The sequence below is a fragment of the Moschus berezovskii genome, chromosome 4, assembly GCF_049115385.1.
Source record: "Moschus berezovskii isolate FMDL1 chromosome 4, NW_MosBer_1.0, whole genome shotgun sequence".
Classification (NCBI taxonomy): Eukaryota; Metazoa; Chordata; class Mammalia; order Artiodactyla; family Moschidae; genus Moschus; species Moschus berezovskii.
In genome coordinates this window covers 97,676,671-97,696,422 of record NC_142463.1, presented here as the reverse complement: position 1 = coordinate 97,696,422, position 19,752 = coordinate 97,676,671, and the positions used below count along the sequence as shown (strand labels likewise).

General features: G+C 40.8%; 1 protein-coding gene across 1 annotated transcript in view; it reads left to right on the top strand.

The window, feature by feature from the left end:
- Positions 1-19,752, top strand: part of SPAG17 (sperm associated antigen 17) — a 269,667-nt gene that overhangs the window by 222,862 nt on the left and 27,053 nt on the right. Inside the window, exons 32-41 of the mRNA XM_055403672.2 lie at positions 1,066-1,254; positions 3,465-3,610; positions 3,715-3,845; positions 5,670-5,797; positions 9,044-9,226; positions 12,073-12,186; positions 12,956-13,001; positions 15,573-15,672; positions 15,892-15,939; positions 19,254-19,353. Of these exons, the coding sequence (XP_055259647.2) occupies positions 1,066-1,254; positions 3,465-3,610; positions 3,715-3,845; positions 5,670-5,797; positions 9,044-9,226; positions 12,073-12,186; positions 12,956-13,001; positions 15,573-15,672; positions 15,892-15,939; positions 19,254-19,353 (1,185 nt within the window). The remainder of the gene's footprint in view (positions 1-1,065; positions 1,255-3,464; positions 3,611-3,714; positions 3,846-5,669; positions 5,798-9,043; positions 9,227-12,072; positions 12,187-12,955; positions 13,002-15,572; positions 15,673-15,891; positions 15,940-19,253; positions 19,354-19,752) is intronic.

Sequence of the window (19,752 nt, the reverse complement as noted above, 5' to 3'; positions counted from 1 at the left end):
TGAAGAATTGATGCTTTTGAACTGTGGTGTTGGAGAAGACTCTTGAGAGTCCCTTGTACCGCAAGGAGATCCAACCAGTCCATTCTAAGGGAGATCAATCCTGGGTGTTCATTGGAAGGACTGATGCTAAAGCTGAAACTGCAATACTTTGGCCACCTCATGCAACGAGTTGACTCACTGGAAGACTCTGATGCTGGGAAGGGTTGGGGGCGGGAGGAGAAGGGGACGACCAAGAATGAGATGGCTGGATGGCATCACCGACTCTGTGGACATGAGTTTGAGTGAACTCCGGGAGTTGGTGATGGACAGGGAGGCCTGGCGTGCTGTGATTCATGGGGTCGCAGAGTCAGACACGACTGAGCGACTGAACTGAACTGAACTGAACTGATAGAGACAGCAGATCAGTGGTTGCCCGAGACAGGAGAGATGCAGAATGACTAATGGCATCAGGGTTTCTTTGCAGGATGATGAAAATGTTCTGGAATTAGTGATAATGTTTGAATATACTAAAATCCACTGAATGAACACTTTAAAGGGAAGAATATATGGCATGTGAGTTATATCTCAAAGAGTGTATCCAAACCAGAAGTCATTATATAAAAGCTATTACTTAAGGTCTGTGACAGCCTCCAGAGGAATGAGGAAAACTAAAGCCTTCTAAAAGCATTTGTCCCATTGCTGTTGACCCCTTTGAAGATGCTCCTTGCCCCAAAACATTCAAGGATTCCAGGACTTTTGAATAGGGCCAAGTGTGTTTGCTTAACATATGCTTTTAATACTTTAATTAAATATCTGAAAAAAGAAGGGGCATATATTGCATCACTTGGAAGAAGTAGTAAAGTGAGTAGATAAAATATGAGATGCAGGAACAACTATATCCTAATCATTGTTTGCCTCCTTATTAAGTAGTCTTTCCCAAAACTTATATTCTCTTTTGTTTTCTTCCTGAAAATACAGTTTGTGTCTCGAGTAAATGGATAATATTTTATCCTTAAATGATTTTCTAAATCTCTCAAATCAATCAAGAAATTTTGAATAATTTCTCTCTTTGTGTGACCATTTCAGGTGTTACCTCCAAACACAGGTTGTCTTCATATTGATAGGGACTGTTCAGCTATATATTGCCATGAATCAAGCAGTGACATATACCATCCTTTTCAAAAACGTGAGCAGCTGAGAGCTAGCAGGTACATCATGAAACACACATCAGAGGTTATCTGCGAGGTCATGGATCCCGAAGGAAATACCTTTCAGGTAAAGTGCATCATTAGTATGGAAAGAGAGGCGACGGGTTTGCTTTTGAGATATTTCATCCTAGAGAGCTCCCCAATAGCTTTTTATCTTAGCTGCCTTGGGATTAGTTATCTACTTACTGTCAGTGCTTTGGACAATAGCAATTAATATGAGTAGCTTTAATTCTCGATTATGCTTCATTTAGTTCAGTTCAGTTCAGTCGCTCAGTCGTGTCCGACTCTCTGCGACCCCATGAATCACAGTGCGCCAGGCCTCCCTGTCCATCACCAACTCCCGGAGTTCACTCAAACTCATGTCCATCGAGTCGGTGATGCCATCCAACCATCTCATTCTCTGTCGTCCCCGTCTCCTCCTGCCCCCAATCCCTCCCAGTATCAGAGTCTTTTCCAGTGAGTCAACTCGTCTCATGAGGTGGCCAAAGTATTGGAGTTTCAGCTTTAGCATCAGTCCTTCCAATGAACACCCAGGACTGATCTCCTTTAGAATGGACTGGTTGGCTCTCCTTGCAGTCCAAGGGACTCTCAAGAGTCTTGGTTAGCAAACCCAACAATGAGGATGGTTGAAATGTTAAAGCCAAATAAATAATTAGAACAAAAGGGGGAAAAGTTACTAAACATCTAAAAATAATGTCAACAACGAAGAATAATGTAAGAATGCTCTGTATCTAGGTTTAAGTGAGAGAAAATACACAGGACAGCAGGCAAGTCTGTTTGACTAGGTAGAGAATCCTTAGAAATATTATCAGCGTGAAGGTTCTGGGAGGGCTGAGTATGGGGAGGTGGGAAGCCTGGTGAGGTGCTTGGCTAGTCAGTGGCAGAGCTCTGTATTCTGTTTCTCTGTCCTTCCTCTTATTGCTAAGCCAGGCAGTGACAAACCATGGTCACTTGTTTATATGGGCCCTTGAGCTAAAAACACGGGCTGACTGCATTTTACATTTTTAAATGGTTTGGAAAATAACAGGAGGAGAGTATTTCATGACACAAAAAATTATAGGAAATTCAATTTCAGGAACATAGCCATGCTCATTTGTTTACATATTACCTGTGGCTGCTTTTGCATATAATGTCAGCATTGACTAGTTGCAACAGAAACTCCATGGCCTACAAACCCTAAAATATATACTATCTGGCCCTTGACAAGGAGAGGTCCACCAGCCCTTTCTCTAGGCACTTTTTTTCCACTCCTCACCCCTTGGTGAAATTTCATGTGTTGGCTAGTGGGTGGCAAAGTTACTTCTTAGATTTGAAACCCTGACAAAGAGTCCCCAACTTTATATGGGATGCAGACAAGGCCTGATCCAAGTTTGTTTTTCTGTGCTAAGTAAGTGAGACTCTTCACAGCATGAGTTCAGGCTACTAAGAGACTTTGATTTACAATGAACTGAAATTGAAACCTAAAGCCCAAACCCTCTAAGTTGAAATATCTAAGCCAAGCATCACTCTAGGCTTTGATATTCTTCTTGTGCCTTCCCTTCAGTGGCCTTTCAGCCTAAACCACACTCTGTATCTAGACAGTAGAAATAGCTAGGAATGTACTTCTCAGAGTGAATCTCAATCTGTTTCCCATGGTGGTCTATCCATGAGTCCCTAATTCTGTGCTTAGAATTCCATACTCTCACTCTTAATATTTCAAGACAACTGTCACATGAGTAGTCTTTCCTCCATGTTTAAATTCCCAGTTCCCTGAACTTATCCTCAGAAGATAAGATTGTCCCCTGGTGTGTCCCCGCCATACTAGTCACCTTCCTCTGATTGTATCCTGGTTTGTCTTCCCGTTTGTTTTCACATTCTCGGTGTAGTTTGTCAGTGAAGATGTGCTACTAGGTTTTCACTTTCATTAATGCAATCTATTGGGGCTTCCCTAGTGGTTCAGTGGTAAAGAATCCACCTACCAACACAGGAGATGTGGATTCGATCCCTGGGTGGGGAAGATCCCCTGGAGGAGGAAATGGCAACCTGCTCCAGGATTCTTGCCTGGGAAATCCTATGGACAGAGGAGCCTGGTGAGCTACAGTCCTTGGGGTTGCAAGAGTCAGACATGACTTTGTGGCTAAACAACAACAAAATCCTTAGGGAATAATACCTTATAAGTAAATATCTTTGATTATCTGAATATCCAGAAGATTACCTGCTTTCTCAAATGAGATCAACAAAAATGTAAGGTTTATGGCTCTTTTTTTTTTTTAGTTGCTTATATACTGTGTCCCTTAGGTCATGGCTGATGGTAGTGTATCAACCATCCTACCTGAAAACAACTTGGAAGATGATTTAAATGCAAAAGCTGAAAGTTATGACAGTTTGTCATCCACTCACCTTCATAAGAATCATCTGCAAATCTATGGTGAACACGTCCCCAGGTAACATGATAGAAATAGAATCGTGACTTTTATTTTCAGTTCCAAGTTTAAGCAGCATTTTAGCTGAATGTGTCAAGGTATTAGATTTTTATTTCTGCAAACAGGTTTTTTGTTATCCATGCTGATGGATCGGGAGTGGAGCTTCTTCGGGACAGTGACATAGAAGAGTACCTCTCCTTGGCATATGGAGAATCAACTACCGTCGTTCTTCAAGAGCCAGTACAGGAACATCCAGGTAGAGAACCAGACTGGGGGTTGCTGTGTCTTTCACCAACTCTCGTCCTCCACATCCAGTCTGCCCTGAAGTGGTCTCTGTTTTCCCCTTTGCTCACTGTTGAACTCTGCTTCCTACCTGGCCATGTCAGCCAGGTTGTACAGTGATGGGTGTTTGTACTATGCTTTATCTAAGCATCAACCTGTGTAAATTGTGTGAGTCCCTTTCCTACCTATAAGTAGATTTGTATCTGCATTTAGGCTTGTTGGGTAGATTTAGTTATGTACCTAGGTTCCTACTTATGTGTTAGCTTCGTCTGGGTAGTAAACAACAAAAGTAAGGTATATTTCCTAACTTCATTTTTTGTCATTTTGATGGTGTTGCCTTGATGAATTTGGTATAACAAGAGAATAAAGTAGATTTGATGTGTCAGTTAGAAATCCAACCTGAAATATAGGATAAGTCATGTATTATATTCATTTACATATTTACATATTTACATATTTACATATGTAAATATAGGATAAGTCATGTATTATATTCATTTACATATTTTCATTAATTTCAAAGAAATTAGTGTATGACTAAAAAATAGAGACATACATTGCATTAGGTAAGAATCACTGTATATGTAATGTGTGTTTAAGCACAGAAAAAATAAAAAGCTTTCATGTTATCCATGCACCAAAGCAATATGCTATGTCCATCTAGGTTTATGTGTGTGTTTCTTTCTTATCTTTTCTCTGACTGGTGGGATATATTTTGTGTTCATTTATGAGTGTGCCCGCCTCTATGTGCAGATGTATCTTTGAATGCATCAATGTACATGTGTTTGATGTAATAAATTTGCTCTTTCTCTATGAATATGGAAAATGGGGAGCTCTGACTGGTTGTACAATGTGTGTGTAGAACTGTGAGAGAATAAGAATTCCTCTAAAATTGCTTTGTTAGTCAGTCATTTAGCAGCCACATGATAACCCCCCATATACCAAGACCTGGCTGGGTGTTAGGGATACAATGGTGAACTAAGAGAGCAACAAAGCTTTCACAAAGCTTAGAGTTTAAGAAAGGAGACGGGTGTTAATTACATAGTCACACAAATACCTGTATGATTATAAATTGGGATAAGGCCTATGGAGTAAAGGAATATGTTTCCATGAAAGCATCTAACAGGGGAACCTGACATAATCTAGAAGGCTTTCCTGAAAATGCTGGAGCCAAGAACTGATGGATAAGTAGGCACTAATTAAAATAGGGGGAGGAGCTTTCTTGGAAGAGGGAATACAAAACAGGAAGCTTGGAACTTTGGAGAACACAGAAGAAAAGGCCAAAGGAGCCAAAGTATAGAAGGGAAAATAGCCCAAGCTGATGAGGCAGGAGAAAACATTAAGGCCTCAGTTTTATCATATAAGCGATGGGACGTCAAAGAAAAGTTTACATGGTGGACTGACATAGTCAGTCACCCTGCCTGTGGAAGGAGGTTCGCAGAGTAGAGGTGGGAAGATAAGTTCATTGTTGCTGACGTCCAAAACAGGATCTTTCTGCAGGAAATAGTCTAAGGTTGGGTCAGTGAAGGGGAAAGAGGTCGATGAACTCAAGAAATGTTTAGTGGTAGAACTGACAGGACTTGCATGTGATTTCTGAAGGACAGTGAAGAGTCAATTAGTACTTTCAAGTGATCTAAATCCAGATTTTAGATGTTACTCTAAAAGACTTTCCTTATTAGACCCCAAGGTCCTTAAGCATTATTGCTGTGTCTCGCTTATCAAATGTGTTTAATATTTGTTGAATTTCTCAGAGTATTTCTGAAGAGAAATGATCCTCTGATAACTCTCTGTGACCCAGGTGCCCTGAGCATTACCGTCCTTCGCCCTTTCCATGAAGTGTCACCATGGCTAATGAAGAAAGAATTAGATACGATTGTTCCTCCTAATCTCCAGTCAAGGACATGGGAGACCTTTCCCTCAGTTGAGGTATAAATTTTTCTGCTGTGAAGTTACCACATATGCATATCCATCCATCCGTGGACCAGAGCTCAGGTCTTCTCCTGTATATTCACCTCTTTTCATTCTTATGTAAATTGTTAATGGGATCAAGGAGTTTTATATTTGAATACTTTGACGTTTGTAGATTTTGGAGAAATATACCTGACTAATCTCAATTTTATCTTTTCAGCCTACGTTGCTGGTTTGAATATCCTCCTATCATATAAAAATATCTACTCTGAGTAACCCATTACTGATATTATGCAATATATAAAGCTTCCTTTCTCCCAATATTTGCTAGTTTTAAAACACAATCTGAGGTCTTTCACTTTCCCTTTGTTTTTAATTTATTAATGCACAAACTGAATATGTAAGAATAACATGAAATATTAAATATAGGGACTCGGAATCTCAGTGTTAAAAAGTAAGCATTGTAATTGTGTCAGCTTGAAGAAGCCTCACCTAAGATTTTTTTAAAGAATGAAAGAAAATATCTTGAGAAAGAATCATAAAATCCTGCATCTTGACAGATTTGTCATTTAATTTTGCAAGCAGTTTATGTAATATGCCCAGCAAATTGTCAGATGTTAAATTGTTAAATCAGTGAAGGCATTGGTAACATGATCAGGGAAAGATAGTAGTGTGAAGTGAGGAGGATAATGTTTTTTAGTGATGATTATCTTGGTTTCTTTATCCAGTCTTATAGTAGTGGAAGCACAGGTAATGAACTCTTAAGATAGCAAAGATCTCCTAGCCCTCTGTTTTAGTTTGGTACCTGTAATCAACATGGTGAATGAAGGTGATATGAATTCTAATCTTGGCTTTATCAATTATTAATGTGGAATTTGAGACAAGTCACCCTGAATCTCTACTTCCTTATCTGAAAATTGAAAGCTCACACCAAATGGTTTACTAAGGCTATCTCCAAGTTGAATGTGTTTATTGCATTATGAAAAATAATGTACCACATTTGAGATTAATGAAGGCAGTTCCTTCTCTTCCTCCAAAATTACTATAGCTGTGACCTCTGCCCAGTGGAGTGACCCAGCCCAGGCAAGCTCCTGAGTAGCTGTCACTCACCATGCATTTGACACTGAAGAACAACTTAAAATGAAACACATCAAGCCCATGCCACTCCTGAAAGTCAATTACAAAAAAAAGAAAACATAAGAGATGTGCGTCTACGCAAGGCACACATTTCTGCCCAAGAGATCCTGGGAAGATTCTGGCAGCATGCTTAATCTACAGTGAGCTCAAAGACCACCCAGATCTATGGCTTGATTTCTCTCTCAAAGGATCTCTCCAAGCTTAATTCCAAATGTCTTACGCTCTCTGTGGGTATAAAGATATGTGTGTGTGCTAAATCACTTCAGTTGTGTCCAGCTCTTTGTGACCATATGGACTGTAGCCCACCAGGCTTCTCTGTCCATGGGATTCTCTAGGGAAGAATACTGGAGTGGGAGGCCATTTCCCCTTCCAGTGGATCTTCCCAACCCAGGGATCAAACCGATGTCTCTTGCATCTCCTGCATTGTCAGGCAGGTTCTTTACCACTAGAGCCACCTGGGAAGCCCAGGTAGTCTCATGCATTTGACATAAACAGGCTTCTGCTGTATCACCATGGCAACAGCGTGGCTTAGCATTCCCTTAAATGCTATCCAGTAGGACATCAGGCAACAGGATTTTAAAATGTCCTTATTTTTGGTAACATATATAAAGAGGAAAACTTGTCCAGTTCGTTCCCAATTTTCCTTGTATTTGCAAAACATTTTGAGAGCAGGGATCCCTTTTTTTTTCACTGTTGTATTAATTAACAAGCGGTTCCTAGCATATAGTATCTCAGTTCAGTTCAGTTCAGGTCAGTCGCTCAGTCATATCCGACTCAGCAATCCCATGTAGTATAGCACGCCAGCCTCCCTGTCCATCTCCAACTCCCAGAGTTTATTCAAACTCATATCTATTGAGTCGGTGATGCCATCCAACCATCTCATCCTCTGTTGTCCCCTTCTCATCCCACCTTCAATCTTTCCCAACATCAGGGTCTTTTCAAATGAGTCAGTTCTTTGCATCAGGTGGCCAAAGTATTGGAGTTTCAGCTTCAGCATCAGTCCTTCCAATGAATATTCAGGACTGATTTCCTTTAGGATGGACTGGTTGGATCTCCTTGCAGTCCAAGGGACTCTCAAGAGTCTTCTCCAGCACCACAGTTCAAAAGCATCAATTCTTCGGTTTTCAGCTTTCTTTATAGTACAATTCTCACATCCATACATGACTACTGGAAAAACCATAGCTTTGACTAGATGGACCTTTGTTATCAAAGTAATGTCTCTGCTTTTTAATATGCTGTCTAGGTTGATCATATCTTTTCTTCCAAGGAAATAGCATCTTTTAATTTCATGGCTGCAATCACCATCTGCAGTGATTTTGGAGCCCAAAAAGATAAAGTCTCTCAGTGTTTCCACTATTTCCCCCATCTATTTGCCATGAAGTGATGGGACCAGGTGCCATGATCTTAGTTTTCTGAATGCTGAGTTTTAAGCCAACGTTTTCACTCTCCTCTTTCACTTTCATCAAGAGGATCTATAGTTCTTCTTCACTTTCTGCCATAAGGGTGTTGTCATCTGCATACCTGAGGTTATTGGATTTCTCCCAGAAATCTTGATTCCAGCTTCTGCTTCATCCAGCCCAGGGTTTCTCATGATGTACTCTGCATATAAGTTAAATAAGTAGGGTGACAATAGATAGCCTTGATGTGCTCCTTTCCCAATTTGGAACCGCTCTGTTGTTCCATGCCCGGTTCTAACTGTTGCTTCCTGACCTGCACACAGATTTCTCAGGAGGCAGGTCAGGTGGTCTGGTACTCCCATCTCTTTAAGAATTTTCCACAGTTTGTTGTGATCCACACAGTCAAAGGCTTTGGTGTAGTCAATAAAGCAGAGGTAGATGTTTTACTGGAACTCTCAGTTTTTTGATGATCCAGTGGATGTTGGCAATTTGATCTCTGGTTCCTCTGCCTTTTCTAAATCCAGCTGGAACATCTGGAAGTTCGCAGTTCACATACTGTTGAAGCCTGGCTTGGAGAATTTTGACCATAACTTTGCTAGCATGTGAGATGAATGCAATTGTGCGGTAATTTGAGCATAGTGTCTACATAAATAGTATGCAGTAGAAGAAAAAATCTAATGTTAAAACATACTTATTTCTTTGATGGTGGTTTTGCTTATTTTGGTAACAGAAAAAAACTCCAGGACCTCCGTTTGGCACTCAGATTTGGAAGGGCCTCAACATTGGCTCCAAACAGTTAGTGAACACTCCAGCCCCTATACTGAAGAGCCCCAATGTGCTACAGATACGCCAGTTCATCCAGCACGAGGTCATAAAGAATGAGGTGAAACTGAAACTGCAAATTTCCCTGAAGGTAATGGATTGCAGGTAACCTGACCAAAAGAATCAGGAACAGGGCAACCTCTTGGTTTCCTAAGAAACCTGAACTTACGGAACTGTACCAATATTTATTTAATGCAACACATGAATGCCAATCTTCTAGTGGGTAGGAGGTTGAATGATGGAAAATATTTCATGGTTCCCATAAGGTAGAGGAAGTATTGAGGCTCCAAAGACGTTGAGAAGATAGTTCAGTTCAGTTCAGTTCAGTTCAGTCGCTCAGTCGTGTCCGACTCTCCGCGACCCCATGAATCACAGCACGCCAGGCCTCCCTGTCCATCACCAACTCCCGGAGTACACTCAAACTCATGTCCACAGAGTCGGTGATGCCATCCAGCCATCTCATTCTCCGTCGTCCCCTTCTCCTCCTGCCCCCAACCTTTCCCAGCATCAGAGTCTTTTCCAGTGAGTCAACTCGTCTCATGAGGTGGCCAAAGTATTGGAGTTTCAGCTTTAGCATCAGTCCCTCCAATGAACATCCAGGATTGATCTCCTTTAGAATGGACTGGTTGGATCTCCTTGCAGTATAAGGGACTCTCAAGAGTCTTCTCCAACACCACAGTTCAAAAGCATCGATTCTTCGGCGATCAGCTTTCTTCACAGTCCAACTCTCACATCCATACATGACCACGGGAAAAACCATTGCCTTGACTAGACGGACCTTGGTCGGCAAAGTAATGTCTCTGCTTTTTAATATACTATCAAGGTTGGTCATAACTTTCCTTCCAAGGAGCAAGCGTCTTTTAATTTCATGGCTGCAATCAGCATCTGCAGTGATTTTGGAGCCCAAAAAAACAAAGTCTGACACTGTTTCCACTGTTTTCCCATCTATTTCCCATGAAGTGATGGGACCAGATGCCATGATCTTTGTTTTCTGAATGTTGAGCTTCAAGCCAACCTTTTCACTCTCCTCTTTGACTTTCATCAAGAGGCTTTTGAGTTCCTCTTCACTTTCTGCCATAAGGGTAGTGTCATCTGCATATCTGAGGTTATTGATATTTCTCCCAGCAATCTTGATTCCAGCTTGTGCTTCTTCCAGCCCAGCGTTCCTCATGATGTACTCTGCATATAAGTTAAATAAGCAGGGTGACAATATACAACCTTGACGCACTCCTTTTCCTATTTGGAACCAGTCTGTTGTTCCATGACCGGTTCTAACTGTTGCTTCCTGACCTGCATACAGGTTTCTCAAGAGGCAGGTCAGGTGGTCTGGGATTCCCATCTCTTTCAGAATGTTCCACAGTTTATTGTGATCCACACAGTCAAAGGCTTTGGCATAGTCAATGAAGCAGAAATAGATGTTTTTCTGAAACTCTCTTGCTTTCTCCATGATCCAGCGGATGTTGGCAATTTGATCTCTGGTGCCTCTGCCTTTTCTAAAACCTGCTTGAACATCTGGGAGTTCACGGTTTACATACTGCTGAAGCCTGGCTTGGAGAATTTTGAGCATGACTTTACTAGCGTGTGAGATGAGTGCAATTGTGCGGTAGTTTGAGCATTCTTTGGCATTGCCTTTCTTTGGGATTGGAATGAAGACTGACCTTTTCCAGATAAGTATCTTTTAAATGTGATTGCAGTATCGTTGTCCTGCTTTCTCACTCTACGGAAAACTGATTTGGTAACCTCTGGAAAAAGGTAGAACTGCGTATTAACCTGATACTTGTTCCTAATCCTAGTTTTTCTCCTTCTGTGACCAGGCATGTTGTATTATATAACACTTCTTGAGCATTTCTGACAGACTGCTGGCTGTCTATTTATCAGTAGCAACTAGTTACTGGTTGAAAATGGGAAGCAATAGTATTCCCTGAATAGTCTTCATTCTTCCATGGAAGAAAAGGATTTTGTTAGTCTTTGGAAACAATCTAAGATTTTGTTAATGTATAGTTCACTATGTAAGCATGTCTGTAATGTCTCACTGTCGAGTGTGTCAACTCTCTCAGAACATGTGTCATATGTGTGTAGTTTATGGCTGTATATCCAATACCTGGCATACAGCTGCTGCTGCTGCTGCTAAGTCGCTTCAGTCGTGTCCAACTCTGTGCGACCCCATAGATGGCAGCTGACCAGGCTTCGCCGTCCCTGGGATTCTCCAGGCAAGAACACTGGAGTGGGTTGCCATTTCCTTCTCCAATGTGTGAAAGTGAAAAGTGAAAGTGAAGTCACTCAGTCGTGTCCGACTAGTAGCGACCCCATGGACCGCAGCCCACCAGGCTCCTCTGTCCATGCGATATTCTAGGCAAGAGTACTGGAGTGGCAGGGGACCGTTATTCATGAAAATTCAAGTATTTATGGTTTTTAGCAAAGGCATGCTGGAGAAGGAAATGGCAACCCACTCCAGTGTTCTTGCCTGGAGAATCCCAGGACAGGGGAGCCTGGTGGGCTTCCGTCTATGGGGTCACACAGAGTCGGACACAACTGAAGTGACTTAGCAGCAGCAGCAAAGGCATGAACTGAGAAACTTAAATTCATAAGTATCATCTTAAAAGACTATACCTGCAGAGGACTCTAGAAATCATCTATCCAACTCTGTCCATTTTATTGATGCGGACACTGAGTGAGAAGCTGGGCTTCTCTGAGGTCTTCAGACAGTTCTAATGGCCTATGGCTCTTACAGCTTTACTCTTGAGCTTTTCACGTCTTCGCTTATGAACATATTAAGGAAAAGCCTTTCCAGATTGCTTGACTAGTAGCTGGTTGCTGAGCATTGTAAACTTACATATTCTTAACCTTTTGTAATATTTCCAGTTGATGTTAACTATTTTGTATCTCTCTCTACCATACTTCTGTGTTTTATTGATTTCGTTTATTCTACTGATTTAGGATTATATAAACCATATTCTAAAGAAAGAAGATGAGTTGCAGGAAATGACAGTTAAAGATTCCAGAACTGAGGAGGAGAGAGGCAATGCTGCAGATCTCCTCAAGCTGGTTATGGTGAGAAAGAAATGTTTTCTATTCCAGTGTTTTTAACTTTTGTTTCAGTATTCAATGCATCAAGACAAAACATTGTAAATAATAGCTATTTCTGTCACTTTTATGAAGCTTTTTCTCCCTGCTTATAATTTCTTGTTTCTGTGGAACCCTGATTCCTTATATGTATCATGTTTTGTAAATGCTTTTTGAAAGAAAGTGAAAGTGGAGTCTCTTAGTCATTTCTGACTTCTTGTGACCCCATGGACTGGCCTGCCAGGCTCCTCCATCCATTGGATTTCCCAGGCAAAAATACTGGATTTGGTTGCCATTTCCTTCAGGGGATTTTCCTTACCCAGGGATTGAACCCAGGTCTCCCACATTGCAGGCAAACTTTTTTACCATCTAAGCCACCAGGGAATCCCAATATGATGCATTTTAGTCTCTTCCTTAACTCATGAATAATTCTGAAGTCTCTTAAATAAAAGTTTTTATTGTCATCAGAGAAGCTGGCATCCATTGACATGTATGAATTAATAAATGAAATTGGAAGAAGAAAGAAAAAGCAATTTCTACACTTAAGTGTCGAATGATTTCCACTTTTAGAAATTTGCTAAATGAAAGAAATGACTAAAAGAAAAATCACTTTTTGTATCAGCATTAGAAACTAATTCATTTTACAGTAGTTTCCATAAAAGATCAATTTGCATACATAAAGAAGAATCTTGTTAAACAAAGTAAATTTTGTATGTAATATAATAATTACTATTAAGGAACTCTCTCTTCATTTCAGTCTTTCCCTAAAATGGAGGAAACCACAAAAAGTCATGTTACTGAAGGTAATTATACTTAATATTTTTCTGTAAAATGGTTATAGATTTCAAAGGAGCAATCTTAAATACACTTCTCAGTTATTCTCTCAGTTCAGTTCAGTTCACTTCAGTCGCTCAGTCATGTCCGACTCTCCGCGACCCCATGAATCACAGCACGCCAGGCCTCCCTGTCCATCACCAACTCCCAGAGTTCACTCAAACTCACCTCCATCGAGTTGGTGATGCCATCCAGCCATCTCATTCTCGGTCGTCCCTTTCTCCTCCCGCCCCCAATCCCTCCCAGCATCAGAGTCTTTTCCAGTGAGTCAACTCTTTGCATGAGGTGGCCAAAGTATTGGAATTTCAACTTTAGCATCAGTCCCTCCAATGAACACCCAGGTCTGATCTCCTTTAGAATGGACTGCTTGGATCTCCTTGCAGTCCAAGGGACTCTCAAGAGTCTTCTCCAACACCACAGTTCAAAAGCATCAATTCTTCGGCAATCTGCTTTCTTCACAGTTATTCTCTCATCTGACAGAAAAGTAGCGTATACATATTTCTGTTGTCCTATTGGCCATGTTGTACTGTAATGACTTATTTATATGCTTTCCTGTCTAAATTGTGAGTCTGAAAACCATGATTGCCTCAAATTCATTTTTATCACATGTTGAGTGAAAAATGTTGACATTTGGCTTTTAAGGTAGTCTCAGCTTCGGAGAAGGCAATGGCAAGCCACTCCAGTACTCTTGCCTAGAAAATCCCAAGGATGGAGGAGCCTGGTGGGCTGCAGTCCGTGGGGTCGCTAAGGGTTGGACCCAACTGAGCGACTTCACTTTCACTTTTCACTTTCACACATTGGAGAAGGAAATGGCAACCCACTCCAGTGTTCTTGCCTGGAGAATCCCAGGGAAGGGGGAGCCTGGTGGGCTTCTGTCTATGGGGTCACACAGAGTCGGACACGACTGAAGTGGCTTAGCAGCAGCAGCAGCAGCTTGTATTTAGAACATAGCAAACATACAGGAAGGAAGCAGTCAACCAGATAACACTCTGCCCCTAACACACAGACACATACACAAAACTTTGGAGCAACTACACAGGTAGAACAAAAAACCTTGCCCTGTTTTACACTACATGTAGCACAAGCAGTTTACTTTCAGAAAGCAATTTATTCGGGGCTATATACAGCCCCAGCAAACTTAGTTATATAGTTTCATAGTTCATAGAAGATAAGCAGTGGAGAATTTTTGTGGTTTGGGGTTTTCTTTTCTATTTTGACTGTATGACAAAAGTCAGTCACTGGCAGCCACGGGCTCCATTCAGCCCACAGATGTGTTTTTCGTGTCCTGCATGGTGTTGCCTTGCACAGTTGTGTTTGTTGTTTTGTGTATCTGAGTCTTCCTCTACCATACAGTGACATGTAGTTGAAGATGATTAGCAGCTGCCCCTCCAGGACTGCCATGGACAAAAGGGTCCATCAAAGCCCCCAACGTCTCCTGGTCCTTACAGTCTATTGTCACTCTTTTTGTGGGTGGCCTCTTACATTAGGTTTGCCAGATTTAACAAATAAAAACTCAGAAGACCCAGTCAAATTTGAATTTCAGAGAAACAACAAATTATTTTTTTTATTATGAGCAAGTTCCAAAATAACAAGGAGTGTGCTTATACTAAAAAAACTGTTATTGCTTCTCTGAAATTCAAATTTGACTAGATGTCTAACACTAGTAACCTTACATTGTAGCATTAGAATTTTTAACCTCTGGTGTGAGGGAACAATCAATGAACAGATAAATGCACAAGGTGCCCAATATTGAAGGATAAACCAAACGTATTTTTCAAACAGACAAACAGATGCAGGAATCAACAGTCTTGAATGTTTACAGCTGCCCTGACACATGAATAGTGGTGATCCTAAGTCATTGGTCCCCAAAGAACTTCCTAAAGCACTAGTCTATGACATGGTTCCAGAGAAAAATGAGTTTTATGATAAAATAAGTTTGGATACTGCTGCATAATGCCTTATTTTCTTAGACAGCCACAAGGTACATGAACTAATTAAGGGTTCAGAAAAGTCCTAAAGTAATGAAACATATTTAACCTTGTATAAATCAGTATTTCCTAAACTCATATAACCATGGGATATGGAACCTTCCTTTCTGTTAACATTTTGCTGAGACCATGTTGTGGAATAACCTCTGATAATCACTGCTCAAATTATCAAACAACCATCATATCCTTGGATTCAGACCCTAAGATACCTTTTTAGAAACACAGTTTCAATAAGATATTTACTTTTGGGGAGTTTTGGTGCTTCAGATGTGAAGAAACTCAGGTAGAACACTGATTCCCCTGATGATGAGGGACAGATGAAGAGTTTGCCACATTTTACATTTTGATTCTGAGATGTGTGTTTTCAGAGGGGTATTTCATAGAGCTACCTGGTTTCGTGTGATATTATAACCTGGTCATGGAAATTCTAGTAAACACTTGAGAGGCTAAATATAGGCTCTTAGAAAACATCTCAGATGAGTAAGTGAGTGTTGATTGTGTGCTGTACTGTCAAGAAGTGAGGATAAAAGCTAAATTCATCTATTTTTAAAGTTGCAGCCCACCTAACTGATTTATTTAAGCAGTCTTTGGCTAATGCTACAGAGTGTCCACCAGAAACCTTTGAGACAGATTTCCTTGAAAAGAAATTGAGGTAAGCTGATCCAATAATGTGTTTCAATCAGTATTAAGGAAATGAGGAGGAAATGGGGAGATAAAAGTATAACACTGAGGGTGATAATATCTAGGAATTCTCAGCCTTTCACCTTCTGCGCTGTTAACGATCTATCCTGCAAGGGTGATTTTTCTTCTATTGTCTGTAAGCTGAGAGCATTGCCCTTTTTCATCGTATTTTTCCTTTCCTTTTACACAGGCACACAGAGACAACAAAGCATTGGAAAGAAAAGTTAGCTCAAAAGAGGTAATTCTATCTGAAGTCTACATAAGCATGTGAAAGGCCCGGTTTTGCGGAGTCATAGAATTTTAGGGTGGGATGGTTTGCAAGGTCCTACCATCTAGGCTCCCACTGTTCTTAAAATCTTTGCTAATACATTTCTGCCCCATAGTCATTCATTGTTTGTGCAACGATGTTGTAATCTTTTGAGGAAACCATTTGAACATTAGGTAGATCCTCTCTCTGTCATAAGCAAGAAAGCTCTCTTGTATTCTCTGTGATTTGGTAATTCTAATATATTGATAAATCTTCTAGAACTCAATGCAGAGCATAGTCATAAACTTGCAAGGGTTCTTATAATGCATATGAGAAATGTACTCTAAGCATTATGTGTGCTGGTTTCCTTTCAGTCTTAGCGGAGGATTCCAACCCCAGGCCCCTCGCCTGAAAGAAAGGAAGCCAGATATATTTATTGTGTTTTCAGTAGTACATATTGTACCATTGTACACATTTGCATGGATGCTCTCCAGAATGGCTCCCAGGATGAATATGCTTCTTAATAAAAACATCGGGGTTGTGGAATGTGTTGGAGAAGTGGTGAGATAAGGCCTTAGGTCTCATGGGCCACCCCCCTATAAAACTAGAAGATATATACTGTCCTCTGGAATATCCCTGAAAGGATTTCCAAGAGCCTGGTGACAGTCTGTGGGGAAGGAGACTGAGAGGTTAGAGGACCGTGGAAGATGAGCTTCCTTTCCATTATGTACTCTTTCCTACTTATGCACGTGTGCATGCGTTATCCATTCACATTAAAAAATTTTTTTGAAACATTAACATTTCGAATTTTAACCCATAGCTCTAAGAGTTGGACACAACTGAGCGACTTCACTTACACTTTTCACTTTCATGCATTGGAGAAGGAAATGGCAACCCACTCCAGTGTTCTTGCCTGGAGAATCCCAGGGATGGGGGAGCCTGGTGGGCTGCCATCTATGGGGTCGCACAGAGTCGGACACGACTGAAGTGACTTAGCAGCAGCAGCAGGTAATGGCAAGTCAACCAAAGTTTTTGAAGAAGAAAGTGCAACATGGAATTAGATAGATATGTGTCCTAGAAAAGAGAAGGGCTAACAATATGGAAAATGGATGGGAGATTAGGGTGAAGGAAGGAGAAAGTTTCCAGGATATAGAAGGTGGTCAACAAATGACAGTTGCTGTGGAAGAATTGGAAAGGAAAATGAAAAGAGGGATTTGGGCTTATCAGTTGGAAGGTTTATTGATTTCTTTTGTGAGAACAGTTTTAAGAGAGTGGTAAGCAGTAGCTAGACTGCCATATATTGATGAATGAATCCATTGAGGCAGTAGAGATTTAAAGAGAAATTCAAGTTGTTTAATAAGACAATTTTCATTCAGCCAGTATTTCTAGAGAGGCTGTCTAGTATAAGAGAAAAGGCACTAGTCTTAAAGGCAGCAGACCTAGAATCAGCTTCCATTTGATTATCTACAGACTGTATGATGCCAGCTGGCTATTTTACTTGAGTAAAATTGACTTCAGGATTTCAGTTTGCTTATCTGTAAAATGAGGATGAGTTTCAGCTTTAGCATCAGTCCTTTGCCAGTGAGCCAACTCGTCGCATGAGGTGGCCAAAGTATTGGAGTTGATTGGGGGCGGGAGGAGATGGGGACGACAGAGAGTGAGATGGCTGGATGGCATCACCGACTCGATGGACATGAGTTTGAGTGATCTCCGGGAGTTGGTGATGGACAGGGAGGCCTGGCGTGCTGTGATTCATGGGGTCGCAAAGAGTCAGACACGACTGAGCAACTGAACTGAACTGAACTGAACTAGAACTAGAACCTTGTTTTCTTGGGTATAATAATAAAAATCATTTGCTAAACAAAATAAATAAATAAATGAAAAATAAAATGAGAATGATTAGACTGCCTGATGTCTAAGACCTCTGTCAGTTCACTAACGGCTGACTTGCATGGGCACTAATCAGGATCACTGGCTTAAGGGCATACTACCTGGGTTTTAATTCAGACTTCACCTCTTACTGGTGAGGTGATTTAGGGTAGGTTACTTAACTTCTAGGCGGGCTTCCCTGATGGGTCAGTGGTAAAGAATCTGCCTGCAGTGCAAGACCTGGGTTCTATCCCTGGGTTGGGAAGATTCCCTACAGAAGGAAATGGCAGCCCATTTCTTGCCTGGGAAATGCCATGGACAGAGGAGCCTGGCAGACAACAGTGCATGGGGTTGCAATAAAAGTTAGTTACAACCTAGCGACTAAAACTCACATGCACATTTAACTTCTATATGCCTTGATTTTTTTGACCAATAAAATGTAAATGTAAAATACTTTGCAAAGTTTTCCTGGCATGCAATAAGAACTGAAAAATGAAAATTATTTCAGATAGGGTTAGGTTCAGCTACATTTAACAAACAACCCCCCAATCAGTACTTTTACAAGAAAGAAGTTTATTTTTCCTAAGATAAAAGAAGTCAGAGGTGGGTAATCCCTGGCAAGCAGTACCACAACAGCATCAGGAACTAAGATTCTTTTCTTTTTTCTGTTTCATCATTCTTGGCACATGATTTCCATCCTCAAGTTTGCTTCATAGTTGGAAGATGACTGCCGCAACTACAACAGTTTCATTCATATTCTAAATAGTAGGAAAAGAATTGAGGCAGGTACAAAGGGAAAACCTTCCAACTGAGACCTCTCTGAAAGCTTTCTGAAGTCCTACCCAGTGACTTCAGTTTGCATCTTACTGGATATCCATATATTTAAGGAAGGCTGGGAAGTGTACTTTTTAGCTTTTTTAGTTAGACCATTGCCTTCCCCCTAATACAGGTTCTAATATGGGAAAGATGGCTAGCAAGATTATTGTGATTGTTTTTATTTTACTTGTGATCATTTGTCTTATTATTCATAAGCCATTCATTCCCCAAGTTTCCGTGTTTATTACCATTGCTACTGAAATTTTGGAAATCAGTAGAATCTAACTATCAATTAAACTTCAGAGAACTGGAAAGACAGGCAAAAAGTCAGCATGTGGTTTGTAGCCTTCTGAGATCAACTGTAAAAGCAAACTACAAGCTGGTGTCATTATTTCCTAGCTTCCATGAAAGTCTAATTTCCAGTGCAGGAAATGTGACTGATTCTAGAAGAAGAAAATGAACTAAAACAATTTGACAGAAAAAAAAATTCTTGAGTTAATTCTTATCAGTTTTACTGTTTGGAAGCTGCATTTTCTGTGGGATTTAGAGCTGAACACAAACAAATAACATTTTAAAATATTCTTTGTCATCTTTTGCATCATTGTGGAAATATCCACCAGGAAGGAAATTGAAAAAACACAGAACTATCTAAAGGAAATCAGGAGCAAAGTAATATCACCCTACTTCAGATCTGAACTGAGCAAGCTTAATCAGTCTCAGGTAATTGAATGTAATTGAATGAGTCCTCACAAGAGTTGATACAAAGTCTATGCTTTCCTGGTAGCTCAGATGGTAAAGTGTCTGCCTACAATGTGGGAGACCCGGGTTCTATCCCTGGGTCGGAAAGATCCCCTGGAGAAGGAAATGGCAACCCACTTGAGTATTCTTGCCTGGAAAATCCCATGGACCGAGGAGCCTGGTAGGCCCCAGTCCATGAGGTTGCAAAGAGTCGGACACGACTAAGCAACTTCACTTTCACTTTCACCTATCATGATGTTGTTTCTTCCCTGCTTCAACCATCAACCCAGCTGACTAGTCCATACTCTTCAAGTCCATGTTTTCACAAGCATATGAGAGGGAAGTTCTTTGCCAGTGTATTCTATAGCTCCACCTCCCTGC